Genomic DNA, 19,317 nt, shown 5'->3' on the forward strand with positions numbered 1-19,317 from the left:
GTTTTATGTCTTCTAGCCAAGAAAATAACTGGCAGATGCAGCTCCAGTTGCTTTACGGAAGCGTTGATTGTGTGTGCGTCCCACTCCAAGCCAAGCACCTTCCCAGAATGCCAGTAACAACATTGATGGTGTGTTAGACATTCACGGGGAATAGTTCTAGGTCCGCTTCTGCGCTGTAAATAAGGCCAGCTGCATTCTGACACTACCTGAAACAACTACAAAGACAGTGGGCAGAGCAAAGGCAGCATGGAGTAACTTAGTGCCTGAGCGGCCTGTATCAAATCTCAATTCCCGGCTGGCTGTGGCTGGGACAGAAAGTAGAGACTGAAGTAAATGAAGTAAACCTAGAGCTGCTGGAAGAAGAGTTAACATTTTCCTGCTGTTTAGTAGTTGAATCTGCTGGTTGTAGAAACAATGACTCCAGTTCTAAATCATATTGCATCATATTTTTCAATGGTAGAGTTTAAAAAAAAGTTTTAGTAAATACTGTCTTAAAGGCACTTGTCTGTTACCTGAATCTAAGGGGGTTTTTAAACGTATTTTGTTACACAGCGCTAATCTCGTTTCCTCTGGCAGGAGCTGGATCTCTTGCTGTGGATTTTAAATATTAATACGCTGCCATCCATCTTCAAAACAAAGGTTCCTCCTGTTTTGGTAGGTGACTGTTTTTCGTTAACTAGGCTACTGTTTCTCACACCTGTGGGTGTGAAGTCTTTAAAAACTGCACATGTTTCAATACATAAAGCAGATGGTAGAAACGTGTATCAGTGTCTGGCCTCCTGCTAGATTTCAGTTAGAATCTAAGGCAGCACACTGGTTTTCTTTTTAGTTGTTAATTTATGCTGGCAAATTTTCATTTCAATATCCTTGGCAAAGCTGGTGGGAGAAAGACTCGGCCCAAGACATTAAAACGCTTTTTCTTCAGCTCCGTGTAGAAGCCCTCGCTTTAATTGACTCCTGTGGATGTGGCTGTTGATCAGCAACAGCGTTTGGAGAAATAAGTGGTATTTTGCTTGGTGGGCAAGAGAGACGGGGAACACAGAAGCCTTTGCTTCAGATAGATAGATAGCAGACCACGAGTTTGTTTACGGCTTTAAATAATGCATTTGCCTCCCTGTCAAAGCCAGCTGGCAAAAGTGCTAAAGGCTGACGACTTTGTACTAAAACTGTGAAGCCATGCAAACAAACTTTGGATGATCAAAAAAGTCACAAGTATTGGGCATTTTGGTTTTCATCTTTTTTAACTGGTCGATCCAAGCCCAAGCTTCTGGAAGTTACTTCAACTACTGAAAGAGACCTTATAAAGCATTTTAGTGATTAGTAAGCTTTGAGTTAGTGGTAGTGTGAGGAATTCTGCAGTAACTCCCTGTATGTTTTTTAAATAGCATTACAGCCGTCGTTGCAGGATGCTATTCTTGTCATTACTGAGATTGACTGCTGTGGACTGCGGGGTAAAAAGCTTTTTCTTTATATCTGAGTTTTGAAATTACATTTCAGTGACACGGTCTATTGAAGGGTAAAGTTCCTGTTACAGAAGTTTATTAATCGGCTAACCTTCTCTTGTCCTGGTTTAATGGAATTGATGGTATATTGCTGTTAACAGCACTTAAATTCAAAGTGAATTCGTAATTTGGTACTGAAGAAAGACTAGCCATTTATTTAACTTGCTTGGATTTTTTCCCCATATAGCAGTAGTAGACTTTTCTCTTAGGACCTAAGAACAAAGTCTGACAGCCAATGTCTTAAAAGATTGAAAAATATTTATGTATCAGATGACAAAAATCACAATATATCAGCATTTTTAAAGTCTAAGTTATTTTCTATTCTAAAATATAGAGGCAATAAGGAACAGCATTTACATACTATAAATACATTGCTCCCTGAGCAGCTAGGAAAGTTTAATGAGAACAAATTTTAATTTCTGAACGCTCTCCACAAGCTGAACTATTTCATTACACAACAGCCAAAGACGTTTGTATAAAATAATGTTATATTATTTTTAAACAAGTTTCACAGAAGAACATTTATAAACATAGGCCTAAATAATTTAAACACAGCAAATGTAACAGTTTGGTCATGCTACAAAACTACTGTATACAAAAGATAGCCAAAGGGGATGTTAAAAGTGCTCTCTTGCTTGAAGATTTTTCTAGATGAGTCTACTTCTAGTGTAACCTGAGTAATCTGCTGGTTCTCAGGTCTCTTCTCACATTTTTCCAGCAGTTCTCAATATAGTCACTGCATACATCAGCTCTTTGAAGAGAGGTCAATGTGCTAACAAGCAAGTAAAAAAACCTAGCTCTTTCCTATCACTAATTTAATTTTAGGATATTTCTCTAAGGAATAAAGTGGATGCTAATCCTCCATAATTTCACTGGGGAAAGCAGAATTCCACATGGCTTGCAAGTTTTACATGGGTGCTCTTTTCATCCATGAATAATAATGTGCTTACTACTTCATTGGATGTGGTGAGATAGGGAAGAGCAGAGACAAGCCGTTCAACATCTTCCTCAGCCGCTCCCTATGGGCGTGCAGGCTGAGCTTCGCTGTTAGCTTATACGTGACATCGTGTAGCACCATCAATATGCAAATCAGATGCTTTAATTCTTCCACCTGTGTATGACTTCCACCACATCCAGTGCATAATTTTAAAGTGCAAATTTTAAAATTTAGGAAAACTTTACTTATTTTGGAGGAGAAAAAATTCGGGGGGGGGGGGGGGGGGGATTTGTTCTTGAGAGTAATTATGATTGATCAGGCAAAGCAACATTCAGCTGAACCTTCCACCCAGCTTTGAGCTGAAGCATCTCCTGACAACCGAGAGCCACAGTTTATTCTTTTCTTTCTGTATTGTGTCATTGAGATTGACATACAGTTTTTATCAGAAGGGTTTTAAATTATATGCTAATTTATCACAGCATGAAGGGTGAAAGGCAAGGGAAACCTTGTAAGTGCCCCTTGCTGCTGTTACAAGTGTGCTGAGACTGGATGCCCCATTCCTTCAGTAATGATTTTTTTTTCCTTTTTTGGTGGTATTTATAATGCAGCCCCCAAAAAAGAGATAGAGAATTTGTGCTCTTAATCTGTGAAAAGAGCTGATGACAGTGGGCCACACAATACACACAGCTCTACCAACAACTGCAATAGTTCTTGGACTGATTCCCGTATGTATAGCCCGTATTGGTCACTTACAAGAGCCAGGAACTGCTCTTATCCCTCACATCTTGTCAATGGAGCTGTGTTTTCTTCCAGTCATCACCATATAGTCAGAACACTTAAAGTTTCTATTCTGCTCTCAGAATGTCCCAAAATAGCCAGAGTATTTGCTGTATCGAACACAACCTTCAGAAATGTACAGACGTGGACCATATTTAGCTATTAAAAAAAAATCAACCAGCAGGATTACTTGTCATTGGACTGTGTGCTCATCGCTCACTCGCTCTCCTGTCGCATTTCATTTGAGGTGCCAACTCAGCCATACGTACCATACTTGTAGGCGTTGTGCTAGGAGACACCAGCTACAGAGGTTCAAACGCTTTGCTGTGTGGCCAAGCGCTATGACAAGAGCACTGCATGGTCTATTCTGAAAATGTCTGCAAACACACAGATTTCGGCACTGAGTTGAGATCAATACCACTGTTGTCTAGGCCAATTCTACCTTTTTATCTCTGACCATGACTTCCACGATTTCAACTCCTGCCACACCTTCACAAACAAAATAATTAAGAGTGGCATTCTGCCTCCATCCCTTCTATGCCTGGTCTGGAACCAGCAGGTACACTTGTCGCCATTTTAGTTTAAACAAAGATGGCACCGTGAATTAGAAGAAAAGCTTTTGAAAAAAACCAAAAACAAGCTGCAGAAGAATCTACTCAGGTGACTTGATCTATTCTCTAAAGAGAAGAAGAAAAAAACCCCACTATTGGCATCCAACAGTGCAATCAGGTATGTCTTCATCACTGTTTAATGCTTTTCACTAAAAATAGTTACCTGTCATATAAGGGGGCTTTACTAAAACTGGTTACCCTGCAATATAGCACGTTTAGTACGTCTTCAATACTTTTTTCTTCCAATGCTCACTTTCCATCTCATCTTACCTTCCCCACTAACTACATACACTTTCTCTCACTGCTTACATCTGTGCTTTCATAAAAAATTAGTATCCCCAAAACCAAAATTTTCTGCCCTCAAACCCAGGTCTTTTGTTCACTGTTTGTTTCTGTATTAGTATCAGCCTACGTAGTTATAGGAAAATTCCAGAGTTGAGAAGGATTATGTCCACCAGTGACCCAAACCAAAACTAGGAACCAGCTGTAGGCTAACAGGCCACATATTCCAATCGAAAATAATTTCTTAGTAAGAGACAAAAAAAGAGCTAGCAGATATTTTAGTCTCACTGAAACCATGCAAAGAATTCCCCTTGCCTCTTTAAAATAAATAAATATATGTTATACACGGCCTTCTAAGCAATGCAGTTGAGTTCCAATGCAAGAAGCCCAATTCAAAACTTAAGGCCAGTAACAAGCGATCATCAGACCAATACCTTTTTTGTGCACAGGTCCACAACTGCTGGGCCTGTTTGGCGTAACAGTTAAGGGGATGAAAAGGCAAACTTGCATATTTAAAATATTGAGGGATTCCCATGACAAAATTAAACACAACAAAGTCTGTAACACGTCTCTAAACCACAACATTGTTGTTTTGGCCTCCGTGTTTCCAATGATAACGTTGGCCAGCTGCACCTAACAAGCTAAAATGGTTCTATTATAACCCAAGAGTGAATAATAAGCACCACTAATCAGGGATTAAAAAATAGCTATGTATTAGTTTAGGTAAAGATCTCTTGCTAGCCAAACAGCAGATAAACTCAGCTCCACTGGTCTCTACAGAAGGTGTCATAAGCTTGACAAAATTGGTGTGCCCAAATTTTGGTAACTAACTCTTTGGGTGACAGACTGTGGAGATAAGATGGTCTTTTAAAAATTGCCCAAAGATTTTCTTCAAAACAAACATTTATACAAAAGTTCTATGTGCTGAGCTATCTGGAGTTACTTAAATAATTAAATACCCAACAAGAAAGTGTCATCAGTTTGCTCCTTCTTCATCTTCTTCTTGTTTAATAACTAGGATACCTAAGAGAAAAAAAGAGAGAAAAAAATCTGCAAAGATTTACAAATAGATTATGCAGAGAAAGATATAGTTAATGCTGATATACCTGAAAGCTAATCTGGACTGGCAGAAAGAGTCGGACTAGCAGAAAGAGGAAAGAGTTTTATTTCCTGCCACTGCTTCTAACTGACATGAACTTCTACATACCTGAACTGCTCTTAACTAGAAAAGCCTTCAACTGATGAGATCGTCTGTTGGATGTTTTTCCAACTTCTTGGGTAACAGGGAATAAAAAAAGGTACTAAAGCAGGACCTACAAAGCTCAGCCTAACTTGGTCACTGGGAGATGCACCATGTCAGTTCAACTAACAACCAACTAGCACATCACCCTTCTCTTGTTGGGCCTCTACTTTGTGCTGCCATTTCCACGACATACGTGACCAAGTTAGTATAGGATACCTCCTCAATGATACCTAACTAGGGTGTCGAGACTACAAAATACAATTATATTAATGTGGATCCAAGAAGCAATATGGTCACATCTCTTAGGGATAACTTGGATGTCATGGAATAAAGCTGCAGTGCACAGTGGAGTCATAGTCTATACCTACCCCTTGGGTACTTTAAAAAAAATAAATCACTTTTTAACTGCCATGTTGAGCAAGGGCACCTCAGATTGTGGCAGTCTGCAGGGTTCACACCACCTCACAGTGGTGTGTTCATGAATTTAAAATAAGCTGAAATGTCAACAGCCCCAAAAAAAGATTTATCAAGTTATAAATTTTCCCCACAGTAGCAAAACCCAATGGTACGGGTAAGCTCACAGCATGCTGAAACAGCACAATCAAATACATGCCTAAATGACTAGTACAAGAACAGCAGGGGCGTGAAGGTATATGTTCATTTACCTGCGCTGTCACCTGGGTAATGGGAACTGGGTCATACTGGTGCTTTGCTCAGCCTGAGGCAGAGACTTGAACTATGGTGAGACTTTGTGGTGAGAGCCCTTTGCTTACTGTAAGGTTGGGGTGCTGCGTTTCTTTTTTCACAGGTAGGAAACGGAAAATAAAACCACCAGAGCCTGGTTTCTTTTGTGCTTTAGGCACCTAACTGCTGAGCAGGGTTCCTGGCACAGGAACTAACAGAAAGGAGACACCTACCTGCTGAAAGAGATCTTCAGTGCTTATTTTTGTCCAGAAGGTCTTCAACCATTTCAATAATTTTAAGGTCCCTATATTAGTCATCTCACATATAGTACACAAGCATAACAGGATCCTGGGACAGTGTAATGGCAAGAACTTACGGCCAGTTACAGCATTTCTGACCTCTTTTGCTCAACATTCTATCATTTAGATGATATTCTCAAATATCCTCCTCTCTTTCTACATTGCATAGGAAATGTATCTGCCTAATTCAGAGCTGTCCATTGCTCCCAGCTGCGGGAATGCTTAAGAAACTAAGGGTCTAACCTTATACTAACAAGGTTACTCTGCCCGTACAGATACTTGCCCTATTCCATTTTTTATTTCACTCTCAAAATGTTTTCTACTACAACAGCAAATGGACTATTGCTTGCCATCCTTCATAGCAGTACACTTCTCTCACCAGGCTTCCACTTCCCAAGAATTCTTACTACTTCAGCTGATCTGGCTTTGACTTCCCATCCATTGCTCCCTGTACCGATGCTGTCCTCTTGTTGCCATCCCTACACTCGTACCTTCCCCGCTGCTACTCTGACTCCTTATTAGTGTTACCAGTCCTGCTCTCCTCTTCATTGCTTTAGTGAAGAGCAGATAACAGTGAACAGCTAACATCTCCATTAACAGAAATTAACATCTTTAACAATAGATTTAAAAATTATCTCACTTTTAGTCACTAATCAGGACATGCTTTAATATATTTTCGTATCACTGACAAAAAGGAGAGGAGAGCTTAAAAATTGAGGCTTAGTGCAGTGACAAGAGAGGGATATTCAGGCATTTAGGAAACTTGCATGAAGTTTTGAAAACTTGCCCCTGCACCAGCAGCAAAACAGAACATACCCCTGTCTATCCCCATTCCCCCATGTCACCCTCTTTTGTTGGGGAAAACTGTAAATCAAATTTGCTGGGAAAACTGTAATTCAACAAGGCAGATGAAAGTCTTGTTAACTTACTTAATGCTAAACACTTAACTATATAGTTACACAAGTCAACATGTGAACTCCACAAAAGAACTTCAAACCAGTATGTTTCAGTTCCCTATTAGTTATGTGCTAAAACTATTTGACTGGGTAACTTCAAGAGCAAAGCCCAGCTGTGGGCTGCAAGACCGCTTGGACTTAATACTCCGAAATCCAAACACTTTCAGAAGATCCTGTGCCCAGGGCTGCAAAATTCAGCTGCCAGAAGTTAGCCTACTTCTGAATAACTCCGAAGAGAGGAGGGAGGAATTTTACATGGGCACACAGATGAGTTTCTGAGGTTATGATTCATTTCCCTATGGTTGTCTTTATATTAAGCTGTTAACTCACACCAATTGCCTCATGCCCCAAACTCACCATCCAGCTTTTTCAGCTTGGGTACCCGTTTGGTTGCTTCTTCAATCCAATTGTTCTTCTGATCAGAGGCGTACTTCTCTTGTAGTGGATTGCCTACAAACACCAGATCCTCTAGTAATGGCAGCTCTGCCAGTCTCACAAACTCTGCTGCAACCACAAAGGTGAAAACACCAACCAGGTTGTGGAACATGGAAAGTACATCTGCACCAAACCTTCCTTTCAAACTCAGTGCAAACATAAATAGCATGGGATGCAACAGGATAGGGACTGCTTGAGCTTGAACTGGTATCAGGTTAAAGAACAGATACGCATTTTAAAAGAAGTCCGAGAAAGATGATTCAAAGCACAAACTCCCTTGGACTTAGAAGTTAAATTCAATATTCTAACTATTTTTACTCTCTTGCATGAGTGGATATTTAGGCATTCAGCACATGTCTGCAGGCTTATCAGTGAGACTTAAAGCCCTGTAACATACAGAACTATTTTTTACTTGGTGACTTAACTCATGCATTCACCATACTACAGGAGAAGTTACAGAATAGAGAGGCGTGGCTTACCCCAGTCTTTCACCAAATTATTTGACATATAAAGAACCTTCAGCTTCTTCATTACACGGATACCCCTCAGTTTCTCAATGAAGTTGTATGAGATCCACAGCTCCTCTAAAGTATCTGCAACTGCCTCCTGGAAAATGACAGGACTACTCAGGTAAGCGGAATTATGTCTTCCTTATCTTCAGATTCTCTCTTCACCCCCTACAGGTCACCTCATGTGAGAAAATACTAAGGTATATTGGTCCTCATTTCTTTTTAAGCAGGTCCCTAATTATGCATGACAAATACTCGTGTATTTGAGTGAATTAAGAGCAAAGGATCTGAAATACACTTAGGAGGACACAAATCACAATATTAGAATAAGACAAGAATAGCTGGCTGGAGTAGTTGTTCTTAAGGCATAGGGGCAGAGGAGACAAATTTGGCTGCTTGTGCTCTGCAAGTATACATGAAGTGAATGCAATTCAACAACTACGTTAGAGGGGGGGTTATACAATATGAGGGAATGACTCATTTCAGGTGCATGTATGTTTGTACCTGTTGGCCAGAAGTTCCTTTCATAATTCTCTCAGAAGAGAGGTTTTTTTAAACCAGCCATTACAAATAACTCTGCATTTCACACTTAAGAGATATGGCATCTCTGAAGGTGGGAATAGCTTTGAAGAGAAACATTCTGTGGGAGAAACATACAGTATCTCTTGAGGAAGAAAAGAATTTCTATATTCATTAAAAGAAGTTGATTGAAAAGAAGTTCTTCTGCCCTTAATTCAAATGTAACAAAATTGATCCAATTTTTTCCTCAACGAATTTTCCCCTACCTGGTAGATTTAGTCCTGCCACCATCTTCTCCCCTAAAGCCATATTGCTGCGGGTGCCAGTTAACATAAAAAGGACAGACTCTCATGAAGTGTGTGTTCATAGGACTGCCAATATTTGTAGTAAAGAAGCATAGCCTAAGTATCTTCAGGTAGAAAATTCCTCATGCAAAAAGTCTGCAGGAATTATTTTCATGTAAAGCCAGTGGAATTCAAAGGGCTTTACAGACAGACAGCAGTTTTCAAATAGAAGTTCTGCTCATCTTTGTCAAAGACAACGAAATCCCTCTTTCTAAAATCCTTTTATGTAGTAAATTAGCCCTGAAGAATCTCCAAACATGAAGAATGTTTAAACAACAAAAAAAAAGAGAAAGACTATCTAAAAATTCAGAAGCAATGTGAACAGATCATACTGAAAGGAGAAAATTAATAGTTAGGCAATGACGTAAGTTCAGCGAAGACTTTTATGAACATAGGGGAATTATCCCACATTCTAGACAGCACTTCATTTTGTTAGCGAAGAATTGATACTAAGAAGTGCATACCAATCCATTCAAGTTCTTTATGTTATTTCTTCCCAAAGAGAGAATCCTCAAATTTTCTGTAATAGACAAAAGAAAGTTTATGGTTAATAAAAGGGTTTTTTTTAAATATAAGAAGACGCTGTAAGTCAGGTAAAACGCCATATTCTACTTACAAACAAACTGCACTCTGAACAGGCCGTCTTAAGAAAGAATGACGTAACAGAAACAAAACCTCCTGACCTACACAGATCATCAGGAATGGATGGAGTGGACAGCTCAGAAACACGCTCATGAATACAAAGCTGCTCATGTGTAGGTTACCTAATTGAAATTCAGTCCAGATAAATACTCAGTAAAAATTATTATTTCACCTTGCACCTGAACTCTGACTGCTAACTTGCTAGTTTTGATCTTACATAGTTCATACCCCTTCTTCTCCAGGCAAAAGTAGTTCCAATCTTATTTTAAGGCAGTAGATTTGATTTCTATAATAAAGGCAGCATATAAAGCTGCCTTACAGAAGTCTGATGAAAGACATTTCAACTCGGTCTAGCAGCCAGACAAAATTCCTTTCCAAGTGAGCTGTTCTTGCTGGGGTTTAGTGTAATACTAGTGTAACTCAAAGCTATCACAAAATAGCAGTCTTCTTGTATAACTCATTTTCATTTTTCACACAAGCTTTCTTGCAGGTGTAAATAAGCAAACTGAGTTGCAGCATGTAGCTGGGTTAACTTTGGATCTATACCTTTCATGAATATTTTAACACTTCTTCTTAACTGCATTAAGGATGAAATACTTAATGATCTTGTTTTGCTCTTGTATGCATTATGATTGAAAATACATGGTACAGTAATTAATAGCAAGACCAATGAAAGTTCCAGCCAAGTAGCCACAGATACTCCACAGACAGCACATGTAGTGGCTAGAGATTGCTACAGATGAAGATTCAAAGCTGATCTAGAATAGGTAGTTGTATGTTCTGTCTCAAGAAATGCAGTGATGAAACCACATCTGATAAAACCACACCTGGCAAATATTCTAAAACAGGAAGATTAGTTTTCATTAAAAAGTTGAGGTACAATGAGAATTCTTTTTCTTTTTAAACACAACAGCTTAATACATGACCATGCTTAAAAAATGTAGAATCACAATCAGTAAGTCTAAAGCCTACTACAGCTAATATTCTCCAGAATATCCCTAAGAATCCCCATCCACAGGAGAGCACTGGGAGATGGCCTTTTGGTCTAGCCAGCTATTCTCTCTGTAACTCACATTTATACATTGTAAGTTTGCACTAGCTTTTGAAATTTGTAAGAAATGAGAGGATACTTACAAATAAAAAAAATGACAGATTGCTTAAAAAGCCATGCCTTAAAATTGTTTCTAACTGCTGTTACTGTTTTTTATTATTCTTATTCTGAGATATTCTATATTTTAAAGGGAGAAAGATCTCCCTCATGGAACATTTACACTCTCTAAAACCAAAACTAACACTTGTTGCTGTCATCTAAAACATCTTACTCACATGTACGGATACAGGGGTGTGATCCTTTACACAGAATTATCTACTCAACATAACTACAATATCAGGTGTATACATTTAATACTAATCTTTTCTGTCTGAAAAGAGTGTAGATGCTTAAAAAGATTTCTCAGCTTCCTCTCTGCAATAAACAAAAGCAAATATGTAATAATTATTGTTTTTCATAGCTAAAAGCACTGCTTTCTCTCTCTTTCACAGAAGCCAATAGAGATGCTGAGTTCCTCATATTCTGTACTTCTAAGAGACAGAGCATGTAGTTCTAGTTTGTCTGCCTTTGGGATCAAATATTTGGTACAGACTGGATGTTTTGATTCTACATTTTATTAATATAAATATTTAAGATGCTTTAAAGGCTTTTAATGTTTTATCCCTCTAAAAAAATTCATTGGGTTCACTTTTATATATAACTGCCTCATTATTTTTTGCTTATGACAGAGTTACAAATTGAAATACTACAGTACAGTTATTTGGAAAGACTACAGGAATATTTTTTCCCTGATTAGCATTTGCAAATTTGTTGAAGTCTGAGCATATTATGAAACAAGTAAGTTCATCAAGCTCCTTGACAGCCCCATTGGTGCGTAGTTGGAGAGGATGGGATTCCAGGTTCCTTGTCTGTCTGCCTGGCAATTTGATGGGGACAGAAAAGCCTGGAAGCCCCAGCCCAAAACCTGCAGCTCTTTGCCAGCCTCATGCCACAGAGTCAAAGTCTTGAGGGCAGACGATTAAGACTGCTGTCCTAAAGTCAGTAAGCCAATGAGTTTCAAAGTGTCATAGACAGCTGCCCACAAAATAAAAGTTCAGTTCCACTTCTAGACAGATGGCACGCCCCTTTCAAGTAAGAACGAAATCAAACCAAGTATATCCAAATCCTCTGCAAAGTGGAATGGTGTTTTTCCATCCAGATCTACAACACTCCAACCTCGCTCCAACCAACACCACAATTACAGAGTTGTTGAACTGCAGACTTGTCTCCATCACGAGCGTGGAAATTGGTCATTAAATCACTCTAGAACTGATTAGGTTTTGAATATCACAACTCAGGCCCACTGGAAGTTACAAAGGTGCTTTCCTGAATGGATTTTTTTTAAACTTGCACAGTGAGACAACTGCCAAGGCTAGTGCACAGTGATACGTGCTTTAATACACCATTATTGCTAAACATGCATTCTCCGGTAAGACTGATAATTTTAAAGGTCACTTGTAATTTTCTAAGAGGAAGGAATTAAAAAGGATAAGAACAGGTATAAAGCTGGATGCATATAACAAATTATGGTGTACGTCCTATCCAAGCAACTAGAAAACAAACATAATCGATCACTGGCTTGTCACTTACTTAGGCTGTTCAAGTTGGCGATTCTTTCAATGCAGTTTGTAGACAGCGACAGTTTCCTTTAAAAGCAAGAATAATCAATTCACAGTATACAAGGGATCACTATATCAGAAGAGTTCAACATCCAAACACCACTGCATTAGAAATAATTGTCTATTCTTCTCTCATCAGATGGTAAACTAACTGGATGTCTAAACAGACTCAAAATATCCTCAAACCTTCAAGACTTCTGCAACTTTATTTAGCTTCTGGGAAAGTACCACGAGTTACTTACATGACATATTGGATTATCTTTTTATGCGTAGCCTTAACAAATGCATGGACATTTATTTCTGAAATGGCTCTAATTTCCTTCTGAAAGTCCTGGTTAGGTCTCCTTTGTTTTTGCATAAATTTTGGAATGGATCATAAATGTGCCAGTTAGCTGATAGACTCCAAACGTGGACCTGTATTTATATACCAATAAACAATATACCAGTTTTCTGGGGGCAAATATCAATATAGAATCTTCCCTAACATCTTCTCAGTTAAGTGACGGTTCTTCTAACTAAAAAGTGGAACTGTGTGTGGAAAGAGAAGCTTAGCTGAGAAGAAGAGAAAGCTGCTGCTTTGAAGGCCACACTTAAACATAGTAAATACATATTTGCACAGTGGACAGCAGAAAAACTGAAAATTAATAAAAATTGAAGAGAATGTTTGGTTTCCAATTTGTTTTTAACTGAACTTACTCGCAGTTAACAAGCGTGGAGAGAGATTCATCCATCCTCTCTACAGGAGGAATCTGACCGTACAGTTTCACCTCCTTTGCCTCTGAAGCCTTCTGGCCATTTTTTTCTTCCTAAAGAAAAAAGAAGGTGAAGAAGATGCTCACTGCTACATGCAATTACTAAAAATTACTATACTAAAAAATTACTATAAAAGTAATTACTATAGAAGTAATTCCAATATACTACTAAAAGGTATTACTGAAAAAAGAAAGCATTTTTAATACGGTTTATCAAGATTTCTGCTGGTATAGCATAAAGAGGGAAACGCTAGCTTATTTTCAAGATATTAAAAGAACTTACACATTACATATGCTTTTTTTAAAAGCTGTGTTACACTTGAGCAATTTAACTACGGGGTCCTCTGCTGTAAAGAAATGGAAAATAGATGGAAGTTTAAAATTCGGAATGAAGGTACTTCCATGAGGACTGACATATAGGAGCCTCAACTAGGGCCAGTCTGTAGCAGATGCTGATTCTTAAAAGCTCTGACAGAAAAATCCTCTTCCCACTTCACCCAGAAAACTTGGAACTCACACCTAACTCACAACACAAACTGAACACGGGGGAGTGCGTTTTGGGGGAGAACCTCAACAGATTCACAGAGTTAAGAATCTAAGAAAAAAAAAAAATTCTAATTATCTGTTAAAAAAGAGAGGGGGAAGATTTCACACTTTAGAAAATACAGCAAAACACAAATTTCCTATTTACAATCTAGGTTGATAATTTTCTAGATTAAATACTTTATAAAGCTCAGAGCTTTAGAAAAATGGTCATAACTTCAGCATTTGGGTTTATTAAAAAATGTAGTCTATTTAATCTTTTAAAATTCTGAAGTGATGGCAATTATTGACTAAACACTTGGAACAAGTATCTATTTAGGTAGTACCACCAGTTTTGACAGCTGCCTCCCTGACATCACAAAGGGAGCATTTTGTCAATTCACTCAGCTGCAGTGGGAGGACTGGAGGTCCATTAACAAAGGAGAAATCTACTCGGCGCTTTCAAAACAAGAACTCTTGTTTTCTCCCCCATTTTTACACAGCTGCTGAAAAGTGAGATAGCTGAGGTCTGGCCCGGTTTATATGGCTACTTTTCAATGAAATGAATTGCATCCCAGAAGTCTTCAAGAATCCCACAGCACAAGATCAGGTTTTGATAACATTATTTTCTCTCTTATGTACCCAAAATACTTCAGGCAACTTCATTTAATAAAAAATAGCATGTTGTCTCGTGCATTTATTTGTATTGCAGTTTCTGTCCAAATTCAGTGTGATAATATTTTTACTCATGATTAGCGATTTAGCAAATAAGCATGTCAGATGTTTTGCTAGAATACAGTGAATGTGTTCAAACTAAGTCACTATATAAATGTGAAACTTCCATTTTCTTTTCTAAGAACAGCATTGTATCTATTTGCATTTATACTCGGTTTATAATCGACCAGTTTATACCAACAAATAAAAATACTTTTTTTCTTAAAAACATGAAAGGGAGAGAGCTTCCAACACAGACTGTGGCCAGCAGTGAGCACTTGCAGGAAGAAAATTAATCCTGGTAGCCACGCACTTCCAGAAGAAAGGTCAGCTGAACAACTACAATAAGCCCCAGAGAGACCACAGGTAGGACAGACACTTTTTTAAGAACAGGTTACGCGTTTGCTAAGTTAAACTTGCTTTGATTTAACTAATGTCACCTGACTGTAGGGCATAGGTAAACCCGTATGTCAGAGGGAAGAAAAACATCCGGAATGCAACACACCACCAGATCCAATTTTACAAGTCACATGGACCCAGATTAAGAGTGGTAAAAGGAAGATTTAGACCCACCCCCAATAACATGAACAGAAAAGCAAATTCAGCACTTCATGCCTAACATTTATGGAAACTCACTGACACAGGTCTATTATCTCTAAGAGACGTGTGACATAGGAGCAAATGGAAAATAAATCTTTAATAGGAAACATGGAGCTGTGGTTTTGGAGAGCAGAAAGAGCGAGGGAGGAAAAGCAAAATTTTTTAATACTCAGTTCACACCTCTAGTAATGCTAATGGCTGCAAGTTGTTGCATTCTAGTTCTTATTAGGAGAGCAGGAGTGAAGTTTGTGGGATATACCAACATAACTGAAAAAACCCTGAAATACTGAAGGTACTAAACAATGATAAAATTCAAAAAGGAAGCAGTCTTCAATCACAGACTAGTACCTTGAGCTGACAGTACAGATCTTCTGGCTTTCAACTGTACCTGCCCACACTGCCTCACATCCAGATCTTCTAGAGACCAAAACATTTATAAACTCTTGCTCTAGCAGCTGGCCAGAATTAGCGGGAGAGTGCACGTATACCCAACAGCACATCTGTGTCCTAATCTAAAATTCACTGCGACTGGGGAAAGGTTCTCACTGGTTTTACTGGACTGTGAACCTGACCCCAGAGCATCCTGTATCATCATTTGAAATTACATCTGCATCCTTGCCAACAAACAGCTTTCTAGAAGGCTCCAAGACCAGGTCAGTCACCGCCCCAAGTGACCGTCTGTATTAACACAGTACTTCCAAGAAGAAAAACAAGCAAGAAACTCACTCTGAGTTAAGCTTTGCACAGTATGAGGGCCCATGTGTTAAAAGACAATAGTAGAAGTTTCGCTGACTTCAGTACAGTGAGAATTTCATACTTGTTTATTCTGTGGGAAGGACTACACTTAGGTAAAATGAACAGAGCATCATTAGAACATAAGACATCCCCAACTTTAAATCTCTTTGTAGCCTCAGGCCTTCTATCAACACATATTCAGCAGAACAAGGCAGGAGAGCAAAACAGACTTACCTTTACCAGCCATACCAATTTAACAAGAACACAAAGTCCAACAGAATGTATTATACTTCAATAATAATAATAATAATAATAATAATAATAATAATAATAATAATAATAATATTTTTACTTTGTGAAACTTCTTATAGCAGATGTTTCAAGCAAACATATTTCTTACAATAAGTTTGACAAATAAATTTAGCTGAATAGAGTCAAAACCCATGCCATGGAGTACTGCAAAGCAGCTAGATACTGTTCTAGTACTTACCCATTTGGCTAGAGCTTCTTTGATAGTTGTTGCTTTTGCCTAAAAATGAAACAAATTTAAATGAATATTCATTGCAAATTTTTAGTTGGCTTGTTCACTGCAAACCTATCTCCTCTCCCTTCTCTCTCCCTATCCTGCTTGTTTACCCCCTTCTACCGCTTTCCTGTATTATCTTCCTCCAGCTGAGTCTAAGAAGCTGGAACCCCTCAGTGTCCTGTAATTTTATTTTCTGGGGTACTTGGTAGCATTTTCAGAAGCAATCAATTGGCTTCAAGCAAGGACGTTATCTTCCTGATCTTACTCTCTGCCCCGTGTGGAGCATGCGTTTGGGACACTGCTTGTTAGCTTTGATGGTGAAATTCAATTAAATTCAAAGACATAAGAAGTTACTGCACTGAAAAATGTGGTCTAATGCTCTTAAAACCCCACACTTTCTATTACTGTGCATTAGCAACTTCCTGTCTGAAAGCAAGTCTGTGAGTAGACAGAATGATACAGCCTCTTAAGATTCACTGAGGAAAATAAGGTACATCTTGCCAAAAATCAAGAGCTATCTGGATTGTTTATATTTGTTTTTCTCCCATCGTTTTATGTCGAGTCACATCATGCGATGTGAAAACATGTATTATTCAGTTAGGAAAAATCTGAGAGCTGCTGTACAAGGCTTTTTAAGGATTGACCCACTGACCAACTTTCTGTTGTCACTAACTCCAACTTTTCTGCCTCACATCAGAGTCTTATCAAAACCACACGATGATATCCAAATCAGTAGTACATAGAGAAACTCTGATGTATCCTAAACATTAAACATATTCCAAGATGTCTTTCAGATTAAAAAGGTTTCAGAGACCAATCTTCGCAAAAACTGATCAACAGCCTCCTTTCTACAAAAACAGGAGGACTCTAGTTCGGGCATCTCTATTGCTCTTAAGTGTAGCACTACCACATGTGCATAGAAGCAGCCTTGCAGGTAATCAGATACCAAAAAAACGACTGTAAAAGTTAAAACCAACAAACTAACTTCCACGCAAAATCTTACAGTCAATCACCTCGGTCACAGAGCTTTAGCGTTGGGTACTTTACTCTAGACCACTGGAAACTCTGGACCCAACGGTAAAAGACAACAGTCAAGGCAGCTGCATATAAAAGAATGGCTACAGCCACTGAACACCCAGCAGCAGTCTAAGACCCAGCAATACCAAGGAGTCTGAGCATGCATCTCAAATATCAATATATACCTTCATTTAGACGTACATCACTGAGCATCCTCAGATGTTCCAGCTGCTTCCGCCCACTGACAGGCATTCGTTTTAATCCTGTTTTTTTATCCTACCATGTGGTAGCTAGCTCTAGGTCCCATTGCAGATGACCTGGGAAACTTGTGCCATGGCGGTACCTCCTTGGTGTCTGCTGCAGATAAACACCTGCACGACCTCCTCCTGTTCAGATGATCACGTCCCTAGTTCCCACTCCGACAGCCTCATGAAACCCAATTAACAGCTACCAGTGTGCCAGCAAAAACAACTGGCTTCCAGTTAATCAGTTTTTTTGGACAGGAACTTCATTGCATTTTTCATAATTATGGTAGCCGATTGTTACGGCATTCGGGTACATGATCTCGGTCGCTCATGTTGAAGACAGAAACGGATTTACATGACCAGCGCCTGCTTCTGTTTCAAACTCACGCCTAAAACCAGATTGGACTTTAAAGCTAGTGATCCCCATGAGCACAAGGAGCAGCTTCTTCCCTGACCTCTGCTGACTTGTCTCTCCTGTTGTAATATCCGATTTGGTGGAAATATGAAAATCAGTGTAGCGGGTTATCTGGAGAACATGTATCAGGGATTTCATTTTCTTTGAAGTGCACTTGAAATTTCTGTAGATAAATCGTAGTATCTTCTGCCAAGGGAGGTGACTTAAGGGAAACCTCCCTCTGAGAAGCCTATTTTCAGGGTTCCTCTACCTGCATATTGAACAATTTCCTACACGTATTTAGACTAAAGAAAGTCATATTACTTAAAATATTCAAAATGCCAAGTGATCAATAGCTGAAATTGTCACCCTGAAGAGTCACCATCAACATGGCAGGAACAAGAAATATTAATACCTTAAGGGGGAAAAAAAAATCCCTGCACATATAAAAGTTGTAACAAAAGAAATATTTTTTCCAAAAAAACCATGGCTGTTGGACACGGAGTATTTATAAAATTCAGACCCCCAAGAAAAAGTAAAACAGTGACACTTTGCCTTCATTTGCAAACATTTATTTGTATGTTAAATAGAGCAAGTCAGAATCGCACAGCAACAGATACCAAGCTAATCACTGCAGCAGTCGCAGATACTGCTGCCTTGAAAACACGTACTAGCTCAGTTTTTTATATGATGGCATCCCAGACTCCCCACTACTTCCATCTATCCTTGAAATCCCATGGCATGGCACAGTTAACAGGCCACAACTCCCCCGCCTCAGCCAACGCCCCGAGCACCGGGCTGCCTTCTAGCCAGCTTATGCTCGGCGCCAGAGACCAGCTCGGCTCCGCGCTGCCGCTCACGCAGCACCGGGGCGGCGGCACTGCCACAGCCGGCCCCCGGGGACTGCCTGGGGGCAGCCGTGAGGGGACGTCCCTAACACCCCCCCCCGACCCCTTCCGCCTCGCCGCGCCAGGGGAGCGGCACCAGCCCCCCCCCATCCCGGAGCAGGCCCCGGCCGTCGTGTGTCCCCCCCCCATCCGCCGCCGCCGCCAGGTCCCGGGGACGCCCCGGCTCAGCCTCTCCCCAAGCCCCTCGCCTCCCCAGCAGCCCCTAGGCCGGCCGCCACCCTTGCAGGCCCAGCGCCCCCCCCCGCCAGGCGCCCGCGTGCCCGTGCCGGCACTGAAAGGACCCACCATTGCCGTTGCTACCGTTAACGCTCCGGTTGCTACGGCACAGCCGCCTCCCGCGCATGCGCAGCGCCACTGACACGTCGGGGCGGGGGGGCGAGCACGAAGGCAACCACACCTGGCGACCATAGAGATGCGCTGCCACAGAGACAGTCCCATCCCGGAAGTCGCGTAGG

At 39.9% G+C, this 19,317-nt stretch overlaps 1 protein-coding gene across 3 annotated transcripts; it reads right to left on the bottom strand.

Moving 5' to 3' along the window:
* Positions 1 to 1,881: 1,881 nt before the first annotated feature.
* DNAL1 (dynein axonemal light chain 1) lies at positions 1,882 to 19,305 on the bottom strand. Of its 3 annotated transcripts, none has more exons than XM_076344714.1 (8): positions 19,148 to 19,305; positions 16,263 to 16,301; positions 13,146 to 13,255; positions 12,421 to 12,476; positions 9,563 to 9,618; positions 8,206 to 8,332; positions 7,649 to 7,741; positions 1,882 to 5,132 (listed from the first exon to the last, which is right to left on the bottom strand). In XM_076344714.1, exons 1-8 carry the CDS (start codon positions 19,298 to 19,300, stop codon positions 5,086 to 5,088), a joined length of 681 nt encoding a protein of 226 aa, XP_076200829.1. In that variant the 5' UTR covers positions 19,301 to 19,305; the 3' UTR covers positions 1,882 to 5,085. The 3 variants fall into 3 exon arrangements, with proteins under 3 accessions (XP_076200829.1, XP_076200828.1, XP_076200827.1); XM_076344713.1 differs by having other exon boundaries at positions 7,649 to 7,792; XM_076344712.1 differs by having other exon boundaries at positions 7,649 to 7,795.
* Between the last annotated feature and the right edge of the window lie 12 nt (positions 19,306 to 19,317).

Source organism: Aptenodytes patagonicus, chromosome 7 (assembly GCF_965638725.1).
Source record: "Aptenodytes patagonicus chromosome 7, bAptPat1.pri.cur, whole genome shotgun sequence".
In the NCBI taxonomy this organism is placed as follows: domain Eukaryota; kingdom Metazoa; phylum Chordata; class Aves; order Sphenisciformes; family Spheniscidae; genus Aptenodytes; species Aptenodytes patagonicus.

What these genes read in the sequence shown, in the direction of transcription:
- DNAL1 (XM_076344712.1), bottom strand. Translation starts at nt 19,300, where the DNA reads ATGGGACTGTCTCTGTGGCAGCGCATCTCTATGGTCGCCAGGTGTGGT. An exon ending in TCCACGCTTGTTAACTGCGA is followed by an intron (nt 12,477 to 13,145) that starts GTAAGTTCAGTT and finishes TTGCTTTTAAAG; the next exon opens with GAAACTGTCGCTGTCTACAA. An exon ending in TAATTTGGTGAAAGACTGGG is followed by an intron (nt 7,796 to 8,205) that starts GTAAGCCACGCC and finishes TTGTGGTTGCAG; the next exon opens with CAGAGTTTGTGAGACTGGCA.